Source organism: Patagioenas fasciata, chromosome 3 (genome assembly GCF_037038585.1).
Source record: "Patagioenas fasciata isolate bPatFas1 chromosome 3, bPatFas1.hap1, whole genome shotgun sequence".
Lineage (NCBI taxonomy): Eukaryota > Metazoa > Chordata > Aves > Columbiformes > Columbidae > Patagioenas > Patagioenas fasciata.
In genome coordinates this window covers 50,693,128-50,711,025 of record NC_092522.1, presented here as the reverse complement: position 1 = coordinate 50,711,025, position 17,898 = coordinate 50,693,128, and the positions used below count along the sequence as shown (strand labels likewise).

The window sequence follows — 17,898 nt, the reverse complement described above, 5'->3', positions numbered from 1 at the left end:
GAAAATCGGGCATTGTGATACACAGACCAAATGGCCAGTCCTTTATGACCATCATTCCTTTGGGAAATATGATTTAACAGTCAACCTCAGCTCACTGTTAACGATCACAAATCATTTCTGTTTCGATCTGTAAGAGGCTTTGGTATTTCTAAGGTATGAACATGGATCAGTGGCTTTCATTCTGATCTGAAATGATTAAGAAAAGTTTCCCAAACAAAAAGTATCTATTTGAAAAATGCCACCTCTGTAAGTTCAGTCTGAGGAACGTAACTTCTGTATTTTATGTGTATGTCTAGTTCTTCAGCCTGTCTTTGCACAAGTGAAGCAAGAATTTGGCTCTCTGTTTTTATAATCTATTTAATAAAAAATACACAGTGATGAAGAAAGGCTAACAGCTGGATTTTGATGCACACAGCACAATGGTTCCCCAGGGATTCCTGCCAGGCATCTTAGGTGGTTCAGACACTGGCTGATGATCTCTGCAGACTAGATCCTATATTTCTGCAATTACTGATTATGACTTTGAGCAGAGTATTTTTCTCCTCCTACCCACATACTTTGTGTGGCTTGTCAGTCTTTATAAAATTTTGTGCAATTTTATTCCTGCTGTTTTCCCCACATTCATTCCTCAAAGCCACATCTGGTATGTTACGTGTCTCCATCTGAGAGATTTCTTCTGGCTTTTCAAAAGCTTCAGTAAGGTGATACTAGCATAGGTGCTTTGAAAAAGTGGAGGCCTCTTTGCAGCACATATCATCACAATACGCCTCCATCTGCCACTGAGCAAATAAGTTTAGTACTGATTTTTTTGCCTATGACTATTTTGAATCAGCAGCCATGCTTTTGTTAACAGGAATTTAGCAAGAGGTTAATTTTTCATTATGATTTACATGCAAACCCCTGTGCGTATGTGCACTTTGTACATGTCTATATGTAGGTTTGTCTATGTGCAAGTGTACTTAAAAATGGATATAGGCACATAGTGGCTGACCCAAGGTGAGCAAAATAAATATCCTTAAGCAAGTAATCAACAGAAAGCAATAGACTTTATTAATAGATTTTTGCAAGGTTTTGTGCCTCACAGTTGAACCACACAAACTCAGATGCCCTTCTCTCTCCTCAACCTGCAATATGTCTGTCTCATCACAAGGACTGAATTTATCCCTTTTTCCCACAGCAGCACCTCTGTCACTTATGTGGATCACTATCACTTTCTGAAAAAAAAAATTAGAAAACCCTCTCTTTGATGATTAAACAATTATCTTTATAGCATACAGTATGTGTCTCATTCAGTATAAAAATACAGAGGAATTTTTTTTTTTTTTTTTCCCAATGTACTCCCTGAAGTTTCACCAATATCAAAGTGAAGCATCATCAATGGAAGAGAAAGAAAGATCAAGTGATAAATACGTTTGACATTCACTGTCTTGTATGAGGCAAGTTTTGGTTTTTTTTTTTTAAATCCCTTTGGCTTAATACATTTAAAGAAGTTAATATTTAACCTGAAGAAAATTTAGAAACCCCTAAAATCCTCCATCAGGAGCCGCTCTTCAGTGTTGTGGGACCTGGCAAATAGTTGTACAGATCAGTCATATCAGTCTTTTTGTGTTCATCCTTCTCCAGTTTCCTTCTCAGCACCTGCTGGTTTGCGACACTGGGGAACTCTGCTGCCCACCACCTTGACATTGCTGTGAACTTCCAAGAACTGTGGCAGGGAAAAAAGGGAGCATTTTCTACCTTTTCTACAGGTTATCCCCAGGAGAAATAGAACAACTTCTCATGCAATAGTGACATCACAGTGCAGAATACAAACGTGTAAAAGCTTCAGATGATGAGATACAAAAATACGAATATGGTAGGAAATTAAAATGCTCTGAGATTGTTTCCTTTTGAATTAATAACTTTTTCAATGGCTTCAGTTTTATTTTACATTCCTAATGCAAAACACTTGCAACATAAGAAGTGTTGGGCTTTTTGCTAAAAGATGATGTATGTCCCTCAAAATTAGGAACATTTGTATGAAAAACTGGTAGTCCTAATAAGGCAAATTGACAACATTGAATTATCCCACATGGACACACCTACGCAGAGAAATGACTAGGGCAATAGAAGAGATAAATATGTCTCAGATACTTGTCATTTTTTACTTATTAATAAATTCACGGTGAAATGTTTACAGTTTCTTCTAAACACTAATCTTTCTTCTTGAGAGATACCAGTTCTGCATCTTGACTTATGTACATTGATAAAATCTTTTCCAAATCATCTGTAGTGTCAACATTTTAAAATGCATATAAATGTCTAATCAGAATCGGACAGAAAGGTAACTTCCTTTTAATAAGAAGGCCATACGTGCAAACAGAGCATTGATTTATTTTGAAGCTATAGAAAATATTGCAGTGGTTTTCTAAGTAATTTTCTATTTCTGCAGGGACTGCAAAAACTGCAGTGGCTCCAACCCTGTTTCGGGAATTAGGCAGGACCTAAACAGTTGATATGAAGTAATAGCTGATATGAAATAGGTTGTGATTTACCAACTGCATTGTTAAATCACAATATTTCGTTCTCTATTGGGAGAAACAATGCAAGAAAGAAAGAATGTACGTAACTACTGAGCTAAACAATGCACACTTTTGAGAAATAGCAGCCATCACATTATGAACTCATCCTGGACAGGAATTAAGAGGCATAAGCAATGATCCTTCACAGTGCTACAACACCATAATTCTTTGCACTGGAGTTTTATTCAGAACTCTTTCAAAAAATTATTTCACCCTCTGGGACATACAGGAGCATTATGAATCCCCAGTTCATAGAAGGAAAAAACAATGCTGGCATGAAAATTCTAGAAATAAACAAGTAAAACTGTTTAGATTTAATCTATCCAAATCATTAAGAAAAAAAAAAATCTTAAGCACAGCATTCAGGTGTTAAATCTGGAACTGGACTGTAGGCAGATGCATTGACATGAGAATAGGGTAAAGTATTTTAAGTATAGGCAACACAGCAGCCATGGAGCTGATCTGCAGACCTCAGTGTTTCAAGTAACTCTCTGTGGGTTTAGCACATTTTCCCCCTCTTCCCTGCTGGGGAGAGCTGCTTGCAGGTTTTCTTACCCTGGCTATGTCTTTGGCTGTCACAATGGGCCAAGTGAAACATGCCACATCTGCCAGCTCTCGCTTTCAGTAACTCAGTTGTACTATTTCTCTCGTCAGAAAGCTGTCAATGCCCACCGCAGATAAATGTGCTTGGTCTTCACTCTCCAGCTCTAAAGTACTCAAGTTTCAACAGCACAGAATGTCTTAACCATTGGTAGCCACTGCTCCTGAATATCTCTTAAAGCAATCTGAGATTTTGGTTTTGCCAGATCTTGAATCATTGTCTCTTTATGATAGGCAGATCCAACCCTAAAATTTCTACTGGATGGTGTTGCTTCTTTCAAGAAGGAAGCAGCAACAACTCCAGGAAGAAAACTAGATTCAATGTTCAATCAGAAGATTATCTGAGAGAAACCTGCCTTTCATGAAACTAAAAACTCTGGATTTATTTTTTTTCTCACTTATCTAAAGAGGCATTGGTCAAAAATGATCCATCGTAGCAGCTGACAGTATTTGCAGCTTTTCACTCTGTCCTTTGTTTTCCTTTATGTCAGGATGATTTAAAGAGAGGAAATCAGCTCACAAAGAGTGCCAAGACAATATCTCCTAAAAGTTACTCAATTACTATGTAATCTCAATGACTAAAAAAAATTTCCAAGTTGAGTTGCCTTGTTACAGCTGTTGCTAAGATTTGAAGTGTGATTTGCAATGCACGCCTCTAGCATCAAGAGACTGCTGCGTTCAGTGTTGCTGAAAAGAGTCCAAAAATGTCAGCAAGAGTCCAGAAATGTCTGAAAAGAAGTTCACTATCTTCTAAAGAAACATCAAACATTTTCACATCTAGGTCTACAAATATCAAGATAAATGGGTAACGTTCAATGACTGTCGATGAGATAAAAGGTTGTAAGAGATCTGTCCAAATCATTTGCCTGATACCAAATGTGGCTGGTAGCAGATGGCTAGGGAAATCATTAATAACAAGACAAGCACAAAATGACCTTTATCCTTTACAAAATACGTAGATTTCTGTGTGTGTGTGTCTGTGTGCATATGTCTATGCAAGAGCTAGACTTGGAGAAGGCCATAACCATGGGCAGCATCCTGTACTCAAACAGAATTGCAACATGACAGCTGATCTTTTCAGCAAGAAGAGAAAATTTGATGTACTGCATGTATCCATTACAGACACATGCACACAAGCAGTAAAAGCAAAGCAAAGCAGTAAAAGCAAAGCAAAGCAAAGCAGTAAAAGCAAAACAGAATATTTTTTTTTCTAACATGAAGTTTCATGACAAAATATATACTATTCACTCCTTCCCAAAGCCTGTAAGAAATAAAGCGTTTCAATGAAATTAAACAGTAACCAACCCAAAACTAGTACAAGGAAATTTATACTTTGTATCATGTATAATCAACCTCCAGAACTCTGAATAGGCTGAGAAATGGGATTAAAAACCCAAGATACTTGTATGAACAACAATAATATTTGCAGTTATGTTAGTGCAAAATAAGCCGTGCATGTACGAAAGCAGAAACCACCCATTAACTGCCTGGGGCTAGGAATGATGCTTCTCTTCCAAGTATGCTAATGTATGATTTTTAGTAATAAAGATTTTACACCTTCCTCTGGTGCATTTGATATAGGCAGCTTTCAAATAGCAGGATAAGGGATTTGGTTTAATCAGTCTCAGGTTTCTTTTGCTTCAAAGTTTCCCATCCTGATCTACAAGGGTGGTCTTCTCCACATTGGGAACAACACTGTGCCAAGTTATTACATAGTTATTTATTTTTCAAATGGCTTTAGAGAGCAGATGTTCCCATGTGAGCATTAGAGCTCTTCCTCTATGGGGGTTTGCAGCACAAGTTGAAACCTGTATCTCATCCAGATATCACTCAAGTCCATAGGAAAACTCCCACTGAGCTGACCAAGATGAGGATTTGGCCCAGTGACTGTGACAGTGTTCAGCTTCTGCCGCCATTGTGTAGCTAGCAAGGAGTAGACACAGATGTTAGCATTCATGATCCTAATATTTGGGCTACTTGATGTGCAAAATCACAGGTATACTCCTTGGGTGGATTTTTTTCCTTCCTTTCTGGAAGAAACTGTGGTAAATGTATTGGTCTTATAATGGACAAATCCTTAAATGCTATTAATTCAGCTTAACTTTTCAAAATTCAGAGGCTTACCCAAGGTTTATCGGAAAAACCTGTGTTTTAAAAATGATCAAGAAGTCTCACCAGTATTTAATTTTTGGGGAGTTCAGTATTTCGTTATTTCCTGGTTTTTTGGCTGTCCCAGAAACAGAAGATACATAAAACTTAACAAAAGTATTTTAAAAGGGAGGAAATTTATCACTGACTTTTAGTAGATGTGAGCCTCATGCTCAGGAGAACAAAAATTTCTGCCTTGTATCATGCAGGGGTCAGGAGCAGCATCAGCACCTGCTCCATTCTACTTACCTTTGTGAGAAAAACAGCATCTACAGGGATTTCAGGGCTGCTTCTTCCATAGCCATATCTCTCTGTGAATCAGAAGTGCAGAGGCTGACAAAAATTTAAATATGTATTTTTCCCAGGTTACCCAAATATTCCTGAATATCTTCAAAAGCCTGTTAGAACAATGGGCAGAGGTCAGAGGATGTTACTGCTTTATGTGAACCTGCTCGGTCACAGAAAAATATTTGCTGCTTTTGGTACTTCCCTTTCTTTTTCTCAAAGAACCTGTACTAGTACTGAAGTGTTGCTGTTATAGTTTCATGTGTTTACACTAGTTTTATTTCCCTGCATCTGTTTTACTGGGTCTTGTTTTGTTGTCATGAAGGGTTTTGGGTTTTTTCCCTTCAAATTGTCACTGAGTGTTTATTCTCAAAACTCTCCTATAGATCCATATCAGAGACTTACATGGGATTCTTGAGAATGTGTGTAACAGGATCTTTATCACTCTATTACCGAAACAATGTCAACCATTGATGTCCTTGCAGCATAATAGAAAAAAGCCACCACTCTACAAGACTGAACATCTCTGCTAGTTTAAAGGACTCATCAAAAGATTGTGCTGAAGACTACATGGCTTTCTTGTGTAACATTGTGACTACTGGCACTGGAACCAAAAGCCAAGGAAATCAAATAGCTGGGATGACTGTAAAACCAAGAGAAGCAAATACTTGGGAGATTCATGAAGTCAAGAAAAGTTAATAGTTGGGATACTTTTAAGAGAATATGACTTGAGTTCACACTTCCAAATTGCCGCTTTGGAATGCTGGGCATTCTTACTTTCCCTAATCCAATTCAAATTCCTCTCCCTGGGAGCAGTTCATACTCAGGGCAAAGACCTCTCAGGCTAAGAATTTTTTCTCGTATTTTATTGTTTGGTTAGTGATGATTCACTGGTTCCTGAAATTCTCCAGCAGGAAGGCAATCCTCGCTCACACCATCAAAGCCCAGTAACTCTGATGGGACTCACAGTGGAACCAGTTACAGAATAGGGTCATGTATTTGTTCAAACACATTGGCCAAGGAACAGTACAGTGAATGTGCATATGAGCCTAGCAAAAAAAAAAGCAGGACCAAAATTTCTGAGTTGCAATGCCATAAACAAAACTTGGGATAATTTGACAGATAAAGACCTGGGGGAATGATTTCTTGTCACAGAGACTAGGAAATCTGCTGTTTACAACCTTTGAAGACAGTCAGTGATGTGTAACCAAGCAACAAATTTGCTGATTTGCTTGAAACGAACTGGTTTATAGCAAGGCTTATTTAACTGAGGGCTTTGGGGAATTGAACATTTTCTTTAAAAAAACATTTTAAACTATAAAAAAGGTAAAGAGAATTTTGTTTATAAAACCTTTTTACAGTTTATTTCCTATCATTAATTTCTTAAAATATATATATATAAATGAGGATCTGACTAAATGAATCAGGACGTTAAACGATAAAGTTCCGTCCATGTAAACAAATAAATAATTATTTACAATCTTTGGCAAAATAAAATGAATTTTCATTGATCTCACTCTCTCACACACACTTGCAAGGAAAAAAAATGAATAAAGAAATTAAAAAATCATAAATAATTTACATAGAATAGGAAAATTATCATACAGTCCAAATATTAACATCTACTTCCCCCACACTGATGTCTTTCTCTGACAAAACAAAAAACCCTACACAGCCATTACAATCATTACATTTAATGAAGCCACCCTCCCTTCTGCTTGGGACTTGGGTATACAATTTGAAACACCAAAAGAAAGAAACTGAAATATTTAAAAACCTCATGAAGAGGATTTGGGGGGGTGGTGGGGGGGAGAAGGCAACAAAACAAAATTGAAACAAAAGGAAAAAAGGATTTCATAATATGAACACTATAAAATGTGCAATATAGCCAGCAACTGTGGAATCTTTTCTAATGAATATAGCAACAAAGTCTATTCCAAGGGAGAAAAAGTTGATTCAACATGTAGCTCACTGTGCCCTATAAGAAAGCAGAGGTACTGTATTATTCCATTAGTTAACCCATCTATGAATAAAATTACACCAGGATGTGTTCTGTCTGTGAACATACCTCATACAATTTAAACAAAACAAACCAAAATGTTTAACATGTTTATACTATTGTATATCTGAGTAACTGTTGTATCTGTTTATAATAAACACTGGTATCCCTTCAGCATTATTTAAGTTCTATATACAGCAGACATAGGTAACAATACAAAATATTAAAATTAGGATAACTGGATATATGTTAAGGTTCCATTTATAAATTCCTTATTATTTTTCATTTAACATTAAAGCATACAGGAATATAACCCATGAAACTATACTTAAGTGTATACCATGCTTTGACAATATCTACACATTGTGATAGGTTTTTAAAAATAGCTTTAAAATATCATTATTTGTGAATGTATTACTGATGCGTTACATGGCATGCTTTAAAATAAATTATCAGAGAAGGTAGCTTGGTGTGATAATCATAATAAATACTAACAAAATATTTATAAATGGAACCTTAAATTCATATGTTATCAAATTAAGTAATAGTGGCATTGCCACCTTTTCAAAAACCCACATCAGGATTCAGGATGTCAAAGTGCTTTTTACAGCCGAGGTGGGAAAGCGGTACAGGTTCATTTTGCTCCACGTGTTCATGGTATATTATTTATTACAAGGGAATGCAAAATATAATGGAAATGGAACAACTGGAAATAATTTTTTGAAAGTCAAACAACACTGACAGCTTTGGATATTTAAATGAATCTTATGTTTCATATGGGAGTTTCTAGTTCAGTTCTGTTTGGCCTGAATTAAGCTTCTACTAGACAACACTTTAGGTTGCAAATTTGACATTTTTATCAACTAATTTTAGTGAGTGTTATTAAGAGCATCCTCATCAGTGAAATAACATATTTTTGGATCAAGAAATGTTCATAATCTATCTTTAACATCCAATGGCATTTTTATTGTCATTATAGATACTGTTGGTGTGGCCCTCCACTACTTTGCTAAAGTTAGACCCAGAGGCTTTGTGTTGCTGAAGCCCCATCCTGATCAGAGCAAGGAATTGTCAACAGTACACCTAAAAAGTTATCTGAACACATTTTTCCTCACTTAAAGACAATGATAATCATCACCCCTCTCTTTTTCTCCATATATATATAAATATATAAAGTAATTACATTTTTAAATGTAAACGTCATTCCTAAGAAAAGACAAATAAACAAACAAACATGTTTTGCTAAGTTTTCACTCAACAAAAGTGTTCTAATGTATCAATCTGCTTTTGCTTCAGTGGTGGGTTGGACGCTCACATTTAGGTTTCATTAGTCCTGGCTGTGAGAAGGCACTTGGGTGGAGGGATGGTTGGTGCACCCCGGGCAGCTGGGAGGTACCTGGTGAGTGGAGCACGAGGACAGAGGACAGGAGGTACACAAAAATAGAAACTGGGAGTACCAGGATGTATTGAGGTGTCTAGGTTGCATAGCATTTACAGTACTTTGCTGGTAATGCAGCAACCATTGCTCAAGCATCTGAAAGAAATGGGGAAAAAAGATATTAATACTAATCATTTCATTTCATCAGGAAGTTAACCACACAAGAACCGAGTTCCATCATGATACAGTATAGGGATGCAACACAAAGAATCCTGCTCTGCATTTTCCTACAAATGTGAGGACATTTATAGAAAAAGAGGTTATCTGCCCATATAGACAGACACACACATACCTGTATGTGCACCTACATATATAAATGCATACAAAAAAAAAGAAATCACATATAAGAAAATCTGAGAAAGCATTGCTGTGTATCAAAACATTTCAGACAAGGCACTACAGACAGACATGCTCATTAAAAATATCTGTTCTCTCCTTTATGCCTCTTGAAAGAGTGGTGATTCAGAGTAGCTCTCTGCCCGCAGGACACACTGAAGTAGCCTACAAATGAAAGTGGATATACAGAGAATTCCAAATGCATATCTTGCTCAGAGATTTCTATCTCATTTTTTCCAGGTGGGTAGTATTAAACATCTGGGTGTTGTTACTCCAGTTGAGATGACTACAGGGGCAAAGGGCATTCATGGTAATTCAATAAAACAAAGTTTCCTCCATGCTATGATATAGCAGATCCTATTCAGTAACTAGAGGATCCTTTTCGCTTCCACATCTCATGCTTGCTCCCTATGTTGTCAAAGGCTTCAGCATTTTCCAGACATTCTGTGTAACTAACCTCTGCATTCATATTTGAGATCAGAGAAATAGACCATCTCTTGAGAGAAGACAAAAAGACCTAATCGTCCACCAGCAAAAGTTGTATCATAGATGGGTCCAGAATCCACCATGACTTGTTTCCCTTCATACACTAAGACTCTGTAAAGAGAAACATAATTTAAGTTAGACAAGGGTGATAACACAGTGTCCAGTGCTAAGGGCTGGTAACAGTTCCCAGGAACTGAAACAGAATTGATTTTAACAAGGCACCAGAAAATCTAACTTCATTGTAAGGATCACTTCTCATCTCTATCTCACGCCCACCTGGCTGGCAGCCATAGCACATTAATCAGAAGCAGCAGAGCTGTTCCATAAGTAATTTTATGCACACCATCTGCAAAATATTTCCTAATTCTTTATTTAGAACAGTCATGTCTCCTGGAATGAACTATGTCATGTACTAGCATTCACTGATAAGACCCTGTTCCTGTGAACTCAGAGGTTAGCACAAGACCTCGCCACATCACTTAGCAAAGTTTTCTTTACAGTTGTGTGAATGGCTGATTTATCTATCTTGAGGTACAAGGGCCAACATCAGAAATTGGAAGAACCATCCCTTTAGAGTCAAACAAAACATTAACTGGAGACATGCTGAACCTCCATTTCTGACATTTTCAGAGCTTAATCAAAGCTGGAAGGATTTGGACACAAACAGCTAGACTAATAATAAATTGGAAACTGGAAAAGGAGAACTTGGGATTTTTGTTTGTTTGCTTTTGGGTTTTTTTAGTGTTTCAGGCTACACCCTGGAGCCAAAAGACCTCCAAAGACACTTCCTCATTTTCCTTCTTTATCAGATAGACTGCACTTCCTTGAACTTGGATTCTCTACTTCTCATGGGAGACCTTGAGATAGTCAAGGTTCTTAGGCTCTCAGTCTTTTAAAATAGCTTTTAAGCCAAATGAGAAATTACTCTATAGCCTGTTAATTAGAGCAATCTCTGGAGGAAGGGATTATGGTTCTGCTTCAGTTGACAATACATTAGTTATACAAAGCAGAATAGCTAAACATGAGGATGAACACACTTGAGCAGCTTCCTATAACTCAAGGGTTGGAGACAGATATCTACTTAGCCAGAAATGCATATCCAGCATGTGCTTTACCTTGAAGACTTTTATTTTCTGAAGAGTGCCCCTGAAAACACCATTTAAGGGATGGTAAAAAGAACAGCAAAAAAAATGACAGGTTTTCATGGTCATGTAACCCTATTTAATGTCATTCTCAAAACTTCAAGAACCCAAAAGACACGGGAAGAGTTTAACAAATTATTCATTCCCCACAAAAAAAAAAAAAAAAAAAAAAAAAAGGCAGCTCTAACCATGTTAACACTAAATTGCTATTTCTTTACAAATAAAATGGTTTCATGACTACATTACTGAAATAATTTTATTTTATTTATTTATTTTCTACAAAAACACCCTAAAATGAAGGAATTTAATGTCCTGGATCATAGAACTTGTCAAGCTAGATTAATCTAATGGGATACTAATTGAAATGTGCTCTGTCTGACACTAATTATATTTGCCAAAAAAAGATAGAGGTAACAGCAACATGAATGAAAACCTGAAGTTTGCTTTTGACCTGTATCAGTCAATGCTTTGCACTGCAAAATGATGCATAAAAAATCCTCTTTTTTTTTTTGAAGAAAAAGATAACTTAGTTTATACAAATTTGTCTTTCACAGCCAAATGAAACTCCCCTGCTCATAAGCACAAACAAGAGATCAGGCTCTGTCCCATGGAAAATGTCCTTTACAGTTACAGTACTTAGTAGAAGATAAAATTGACATGCACAGTTAATGCTCATTCTTTGAAACATCAGATAAACAGCTGGGCTCTAAGGAAAGTCATATGCCACAGCTCCTTGCTGTGTGCATTACAGATGTGCTCATGGCTTCTTTTGCAGTATCTCGTATAAGCCACTATGGGAGACAGGATGCTGAAGTAGACAGGTCATTGGCCTACTTCCCTGTGGCAATTCTGATGTTTCTAATTAATTTCATTCATTCACATTCCAGAGGCTGGGTAGGAATCTCATGTTCTAATCTTGCTTTGAGTTTTGGTCAGGAATTTTTGGTCCCTTTACAGAAGAGCTATTGAGAAATAATTTTATTTTTCCTTTAATTTAAAAATATTTAGCTGATGTAAATATTGAACCACCCAGACTAAATTAAATCCATTTGAAAAGGGCAAAAAACTTTATTCTAAAGGTAACAAAATGTCCCCAAAATATTGGAAAAAAACTGTCACATGCTTCTCACCATTATCAGAACTAACAAAGAAACTGCTAACACAGCTTTTACGTCAGAGACAACAATTCTGCAACTAGAAAATATAGAGGTGCATAAACATTTCTTACTTTATTAATCCCGTTTTAGGCCTATGAATCAAATGCCACCTGTAAGCAGTATAATCTTTCCAGCCAATGTTCTTGGGATCATGCCACAAAGTGCGCACCTACAGTAGGAATATAAAGCCCTTATTAGAAACAGACTGTGCTCCAGTAACTGCACATTCACTACAGTAACCATAGATTCAGTCAAAACTTATTTGCTACACAGGCATGAACCTGAAAATAGTGTTCAACCCTTGATGATCATGATGATCACCAAATGATCATCAGACCTATTTTACAGGGCAACGCTAATGAAAATTTCTGTCTTAAATTGTTGATCAGTTACCCATCTGTAGTTTCATAGCTGGAGTCACTGAAGACCATTTTGGCATCGAACTTGACTTCCCTTGGGAAGTGCTGCCTGTTTGCACATACACCCCCACGCTGCCTAGTCAATACTACTTTTCCACGCTGTAGGAGTGCCTCCATCTAAGGAGGGGGACTACAGCTTGTGCAGATGTTACTGCCTGTGGCTTGCTCCTTGCAATCTCTTGCACTCAGTTAAGGTTCTTTTCCTGCAAGGAGCTCAAAACTGCGAAACTCCTATCCACATGTAAAGCCCCACTAGCTTCATTTCTAAAAGGCACAAGTTTCTTCCATGGCTGGGCCCTATTTGAAACAGCAGCAGTTTTTCTCCCTCTTTGTTTTCATTTCTTTTCTCTTTGGCTGTCACTGGTTACTGAACTCTAAGCCATGTATAATTCAAATGAGCTGGAATGCCAAAGAAGCAAGTGCCAATATAGAGATTCACAAAGGATTTGTGGATAACCGAGACCTCTAACTCCTTTTTTTTTGGACCACACCACATCTTCCCTTTCATATGTGTAATTTTTTCCATTCATAATTTTTTATACACGTGATGTTTTCTTTGAAACACAATACAAATGTCATTATTGACATTAGTAACATGGGAATTCAAGAAAATCTGATAAACATCTGTGAAAATTGAGGTGTGAAAGGAAATTCTTTTCGAGACACCTCCCTTTTTTTTAAAAAATATTAGTCATGCATCATTGGCCTGAGCTTTTAAATCTCTCACCTGTCCAGGGGTGTTTCCTGTGTGCCAGAGAGCATTTCTCAAGTGTTCACCAGCACCAGTTGTTGAATTCACTACTTTGAGTGACACACCAGAATAGCCATAAGCCCTGGTGGGTTTGTCCTCCCAGTAGGTCTGAGTGACCTGCTTCCACATCAGAACATAAAACCGACTGCTGGACTGGTAGCCAAACACAAAGCCAGCATAGTCATCATCACGGTCTGTGTTAACATAGAATGTCCCACTAAAGTCAACAGAGCTGAACTCATCATAGCCTGCAAGAGGACAGAAGAGACAAACCATTAAGTTAAAATGCTGGGTCCCAGATCTAGCCTGAGTTTTACCAGGTGTCATAAACTATCTTTTTCTGTTTCCTTACCTGCAGGATAGGAGGTAATGAAACTTGCCTACCTATGGCATAGAGCCTTCTGGAGAGAAGTAAGTTGTTTACAAGTGATGTTGAAGACAGCAGACACTATACTTATACCAAGTTCTTCAATGGGGTATTTTGTATGTGTCACAGTAAGAGATGAGATGAATGGTCGAAGGCAAACCGCATTAAGCTGGTTGTAATTTGAGCATATACACTATGCCCATGCGTCAGTCCAAAGCTTGCAGCACAAAAAAAGGTGTGCCTGCATACTTTTTTTTTCCTTTCCTTATCACCAGCTCATTGGTTACTTCTCCAAAGATGATGGCTGACAAATGATACTCACCTACAGCTATTCCAGGATCAGAGTTGGCAGTCTGCACCAGTTCCTTGCCTTGGTGGCGAATAACCCAGTTGGGATCAATCTGAGCTGTTCCCTTGGGGTCCAGGGGGACCATCTGGAACTTTCTGAAATCAGTTTCACTGATGGCATTGTTTTCAGGGCATACATCATAAATATCTGGGACACTGTCATTGTCAAAGTCATCTTTGCAAATATCACCTCTACCATCACCTATAAGAAATGTAAATAAGCAAATGCAAGTTTTAGCAATTTATTCAGCTTTCCTAAAAGCTCTACCACTGACAGAAGAAATTTATGATACATATGAGTATGTTATTCTCTTGTTTCTCAAATAACGCTCCAAATGACTCCAAATAAGGCTTCAGTCCTGAAAGTTCATTTGAATTGTTGCTGGTAATGGCTGTAAGAACTCATCAACTTAAATCAGGGCCAAAATTGTTGTTAATAAAATTCTCTTGTCAATGATCAATCTGGCCCCAGTCTATACACTGCTTTAGAATCAGGGTTAGATAAGCTAGAAGTTTGCTATGTGGATGTAATTCACTAATGATTTGTCCCAGATGTGGACACAACACCAGATTTTAATATGTGGATACAACACCACATTTTAATATGTGCAGTGAATTAATTCAAACAATAGAATTAAAATCTTAATCTTTCTGCATGTTACTAAATCCTTATATACTACTGAAGATATTAAATATTTTTTGAGACAATTTTATAATTGTCTCAAGATTCCTTCATGAACATTCCATCTAAGGTGCTTCAGATTGTAGGAGCATCACCTCTATATCAAAAGAAAGTGGGGACAATATCGCAGTGAAATATGCAAATATGTTTAGTCACGCTTTCACTTGTGGGTAGGATAATTTGTCTTAGAAAAATTTAACACTTCAAAAACCGTAAGAAAATAGAAAGAAGCACTGTATCCAACAGGACTGGCCTTGGAGGAATGGAAATATTAACTTTTGTTATATGAATCACATGAAGTTTTTTAGAGACCCTAAAAATACATCCACACAGCTCAGCTACAGTTGTGCTTCTGCTCAATGTTTCTACTATGATCAATATTTTTTTTAAATTAAAAATTATTCTCTTAATTTATCCATAACATTGGTAGAAACCAGGAGATGCGACTTGCCTTGAATAGCAGCTGGTAAAAGGAGGCATATAAAAAAAAATAAATCTATTTGTCAATGCCGCTGCTATTGAGTGTTATTCAGAGGCATACAATAGTACGAACACTTGAAAATAAAGTAGAAAAACTTGGCTAGACAAGTATCGAAAAAATTCACAAATGGTTCTGACTTTTACAGCAGAAATCACTGGATATTACACTGGGTACTAATGTAAAACCAGAACTGTCAGCTAATTTGTTTCTACCCTCATGTAGCATCAACTTTTGTGTGTGTGTGTATGTGTGTTTGTGACCGCTCTAAAAACATGGGAATTAACACAATGGGAAACAACAATGATTTAGCTCATTCAACATTGACCTCCTACTAGGTGCTTCACAGACAAATGGAAAACTATATTACTATGCCTAATCAACACAGTGTTATCCAACTATGAAGCTTTCAGAGAGAATGAGTTTTAGGCAACAGGAAAAAAAAAAAAAAAAAGTAATTCAGTAATCTGAAAAAGCTGAAGAACCTAATGTCTCAAAGACTTCCTGCAGGTCACATATGTGGTAAAATGGTCCTATTTTCCAACCTGGCTATCAGTCTTGGAGGACTCCAAATCCTGACCAGCTGTGTGCTCCTGCACCCATTTGCCTTAGTGTTTATTGGAGAAAAGAAAATGAAATTCCAATTTTATTTCCTTCAGCAATAACAAAGAGGTAATTCTTGAGTCACAGGAGAATCTAATTATTCACTGAAAGTCCTGCTGACCTTCATTTGGTACTGAGCTGCTGCTGACAACATTGATTCCCTGTCAAGGAAAGTTATAAAGCATTTGTTTACCCAGCCACGTCCAAGAGCTCTCTCCAGGGCTTCATCTTTATATGCTATAGCTCACATCTTCAAGATCGTGGGAGCATCTTTTGGTTTTATTTATTGCTTTGCCAAGATTTCTGTTGGACCTACCACTAATGACACTGATGAGTTGCCTCAACTGTTTAAATTTACATTTTTTGTGAATCCTTACTCAAAACATAAATGTAGTTACCCTTGCAAAATGCAGGTGACAGACAATTACAGCAAACTATCCCAGTTTGGGGGCACCCTTATTCTGGAATATTTCTGAAATTAAGGGACTATTCCAGAGATTGGCAAGTACAAAGACACTTTGAATATGCAATTGGACTGAGGGGTTAAGTAATTTAAGAACTACTACTGACTACCAACCAGAAACTTCCTACTACCTGCAGTTGTCTTACCAGGAAATCAATCAGGCCACAGGATTTTATCTTTCTAAACATACATAAAACTCAAAACAGAAATTGCTCACCTGTATTTATTGCAAGGGCCATTACTTATAGACATATTATCGCAGTTTTCAAAGGATCATAAATGTTTTCTAAATTACATCTATGATCATGAAACTATCACTATTTCATTATTAAAATACTGCCAAGCATAGAGGACTGTTTGAGAGTGATCAGCAACATTTTACCACAGAACTGGAGAAAAGAACAATTATGTATTGACTTTTTAAACTCTGACATGTACCTCATGAAGACGTACTTAAAGCTACTTAGAAAGCAAATTTGAGAAAGGCTGCTCAGAAATCTTTTTTACAAAAATAGCTAAAAACTAACAACAGTTTTAGGAGTTCAGGAGTTTCAGGAGTTCAGTTCAGGAGCCTGAAGAAATAGTCTGTTTTTCAAAATAAAACAGAGCAGCAAACCATATTTTTTCCATTTTAATTTTCAGAAGATAACTTGTTTTGAAAGTTAAGCAGCTCTTTTTTCTTTTTTGAAGACAATTGAAATCCAAGCTATTCAAAATATCTTCCCAGATTTGTAATATTTCAATTCAAAGTGAAAATCAGAAGTATAAATTTGTTAAAAGTGTTCTTCTATAAATAAACATGTGCATGTTTGAGACTCTGTCAAAGATGCTTTCTAATGCTCTAATCCTGGACCAAACTGGCCAGTTCAGTTCCACTGAAGTCCATGGTGTCTCAAATGTCAAAAGAAGCCCAGTTTGATGTAAAGTCTTTCTTTTTCATCACACATAAAGACTACAAGATTAGAATTGGATACCAAGAACTAAATTAAATTAATATGACATTATTCTTACCATCAGAGTCCTCCTGCTCAGGGTTGTATCTGAGGCGACAATTGTCTCTGTCATCTGGGACACCATCATTGTCATCATCAGGATCACAGGCATCTCCTTTACCATCTTTATCATGGTCAGCCTGGTTAGCATTCGGGATGTAAGGGCAGTTATCCTGATTGTTCTGGTGGCCATCTTCATCTATGTCCTCATTGTTGTCACACTGGTCACCAACAAGGTCATTGTCTGCATCAGTCTACTCCCAAAAAATTTAAAAAGTAAAGTTATTATTGTTACTTCACACAAAAGTATGGACAGCTTGGTACTTTATTTCTAAACATTTCTCTTCAAGAAATTCTCTGGAGACAAGTGATAGCATGACGACAACGGTGCTTAAGGCAGAAATGTTACATCAAACTAGTATGGCTACTTATTCTCCTATCAGTGTGTAAGATCTGGTGCCCAAGACATTTCAAAGGCATGTCTTTGGCCACAATCTTCATTGCACTCATTTCAGAGATCACAGGGGAGCATCAGTCTGGGCAGTACATTTTCTGATTGCTTCTGTATACTTGATATTACTTATCTGCACATGGACCAACAAACTCTGACATATCAAATGCAGCCCTGAGGCTGTACTCACTT

At 37.0% G+C, this 17,898-nt stretch overlaps 1 protein-coding gene across 2 annotated transcripts in view; it reads right to left on the bottom strand.

Moving 5' to 3' along the window:
• Nucleotides 1–6,930: 6,930 nt before the first annotated feature.
• Nucleotides 6,931–17,898, bottom strand: part of THBS2 (thrombospondin 2) — a 31,726-nt gene continuing 20,758 nt past the window's right edge. For both annotated transcript variants that reach the window (XM_065833745.2, XM_065833744.2), the window contains exons 17-22: nucleotides 17,275–17,509; nucleotides 14,012–14,239; nucleotides 13,299–13,570; nucleotides 12,224–12,321; nucleotides 9,825–9,964; nucleotides 6,931–9,127 (exon numbers count right to left, since the gene is read on the bottom strand). In XM_065833745.2, coding sequence (XP_065689817.2) covers nucleotides 9,120–9,127; nucleotides 9,825–9,964; nucleotides 12,224–12,321; nucleotides 13,299–13,570; nucleotides 14,012–14,239; nucleotides 17,275–17,509 — 981 coding nt within the window. In that variant the 3' untranslated portion in view covers nucleotides 6,931–9,119. The remainder of the gene's footprint in view (nucleotides 9,128–9,824; nucleotides 9,965–12,223; nucleotides 12,322–13,298; nucleotides 13,571–14,011; nucleotides 14,240–17,274; nucleotides 17,510–17,898) is intronic.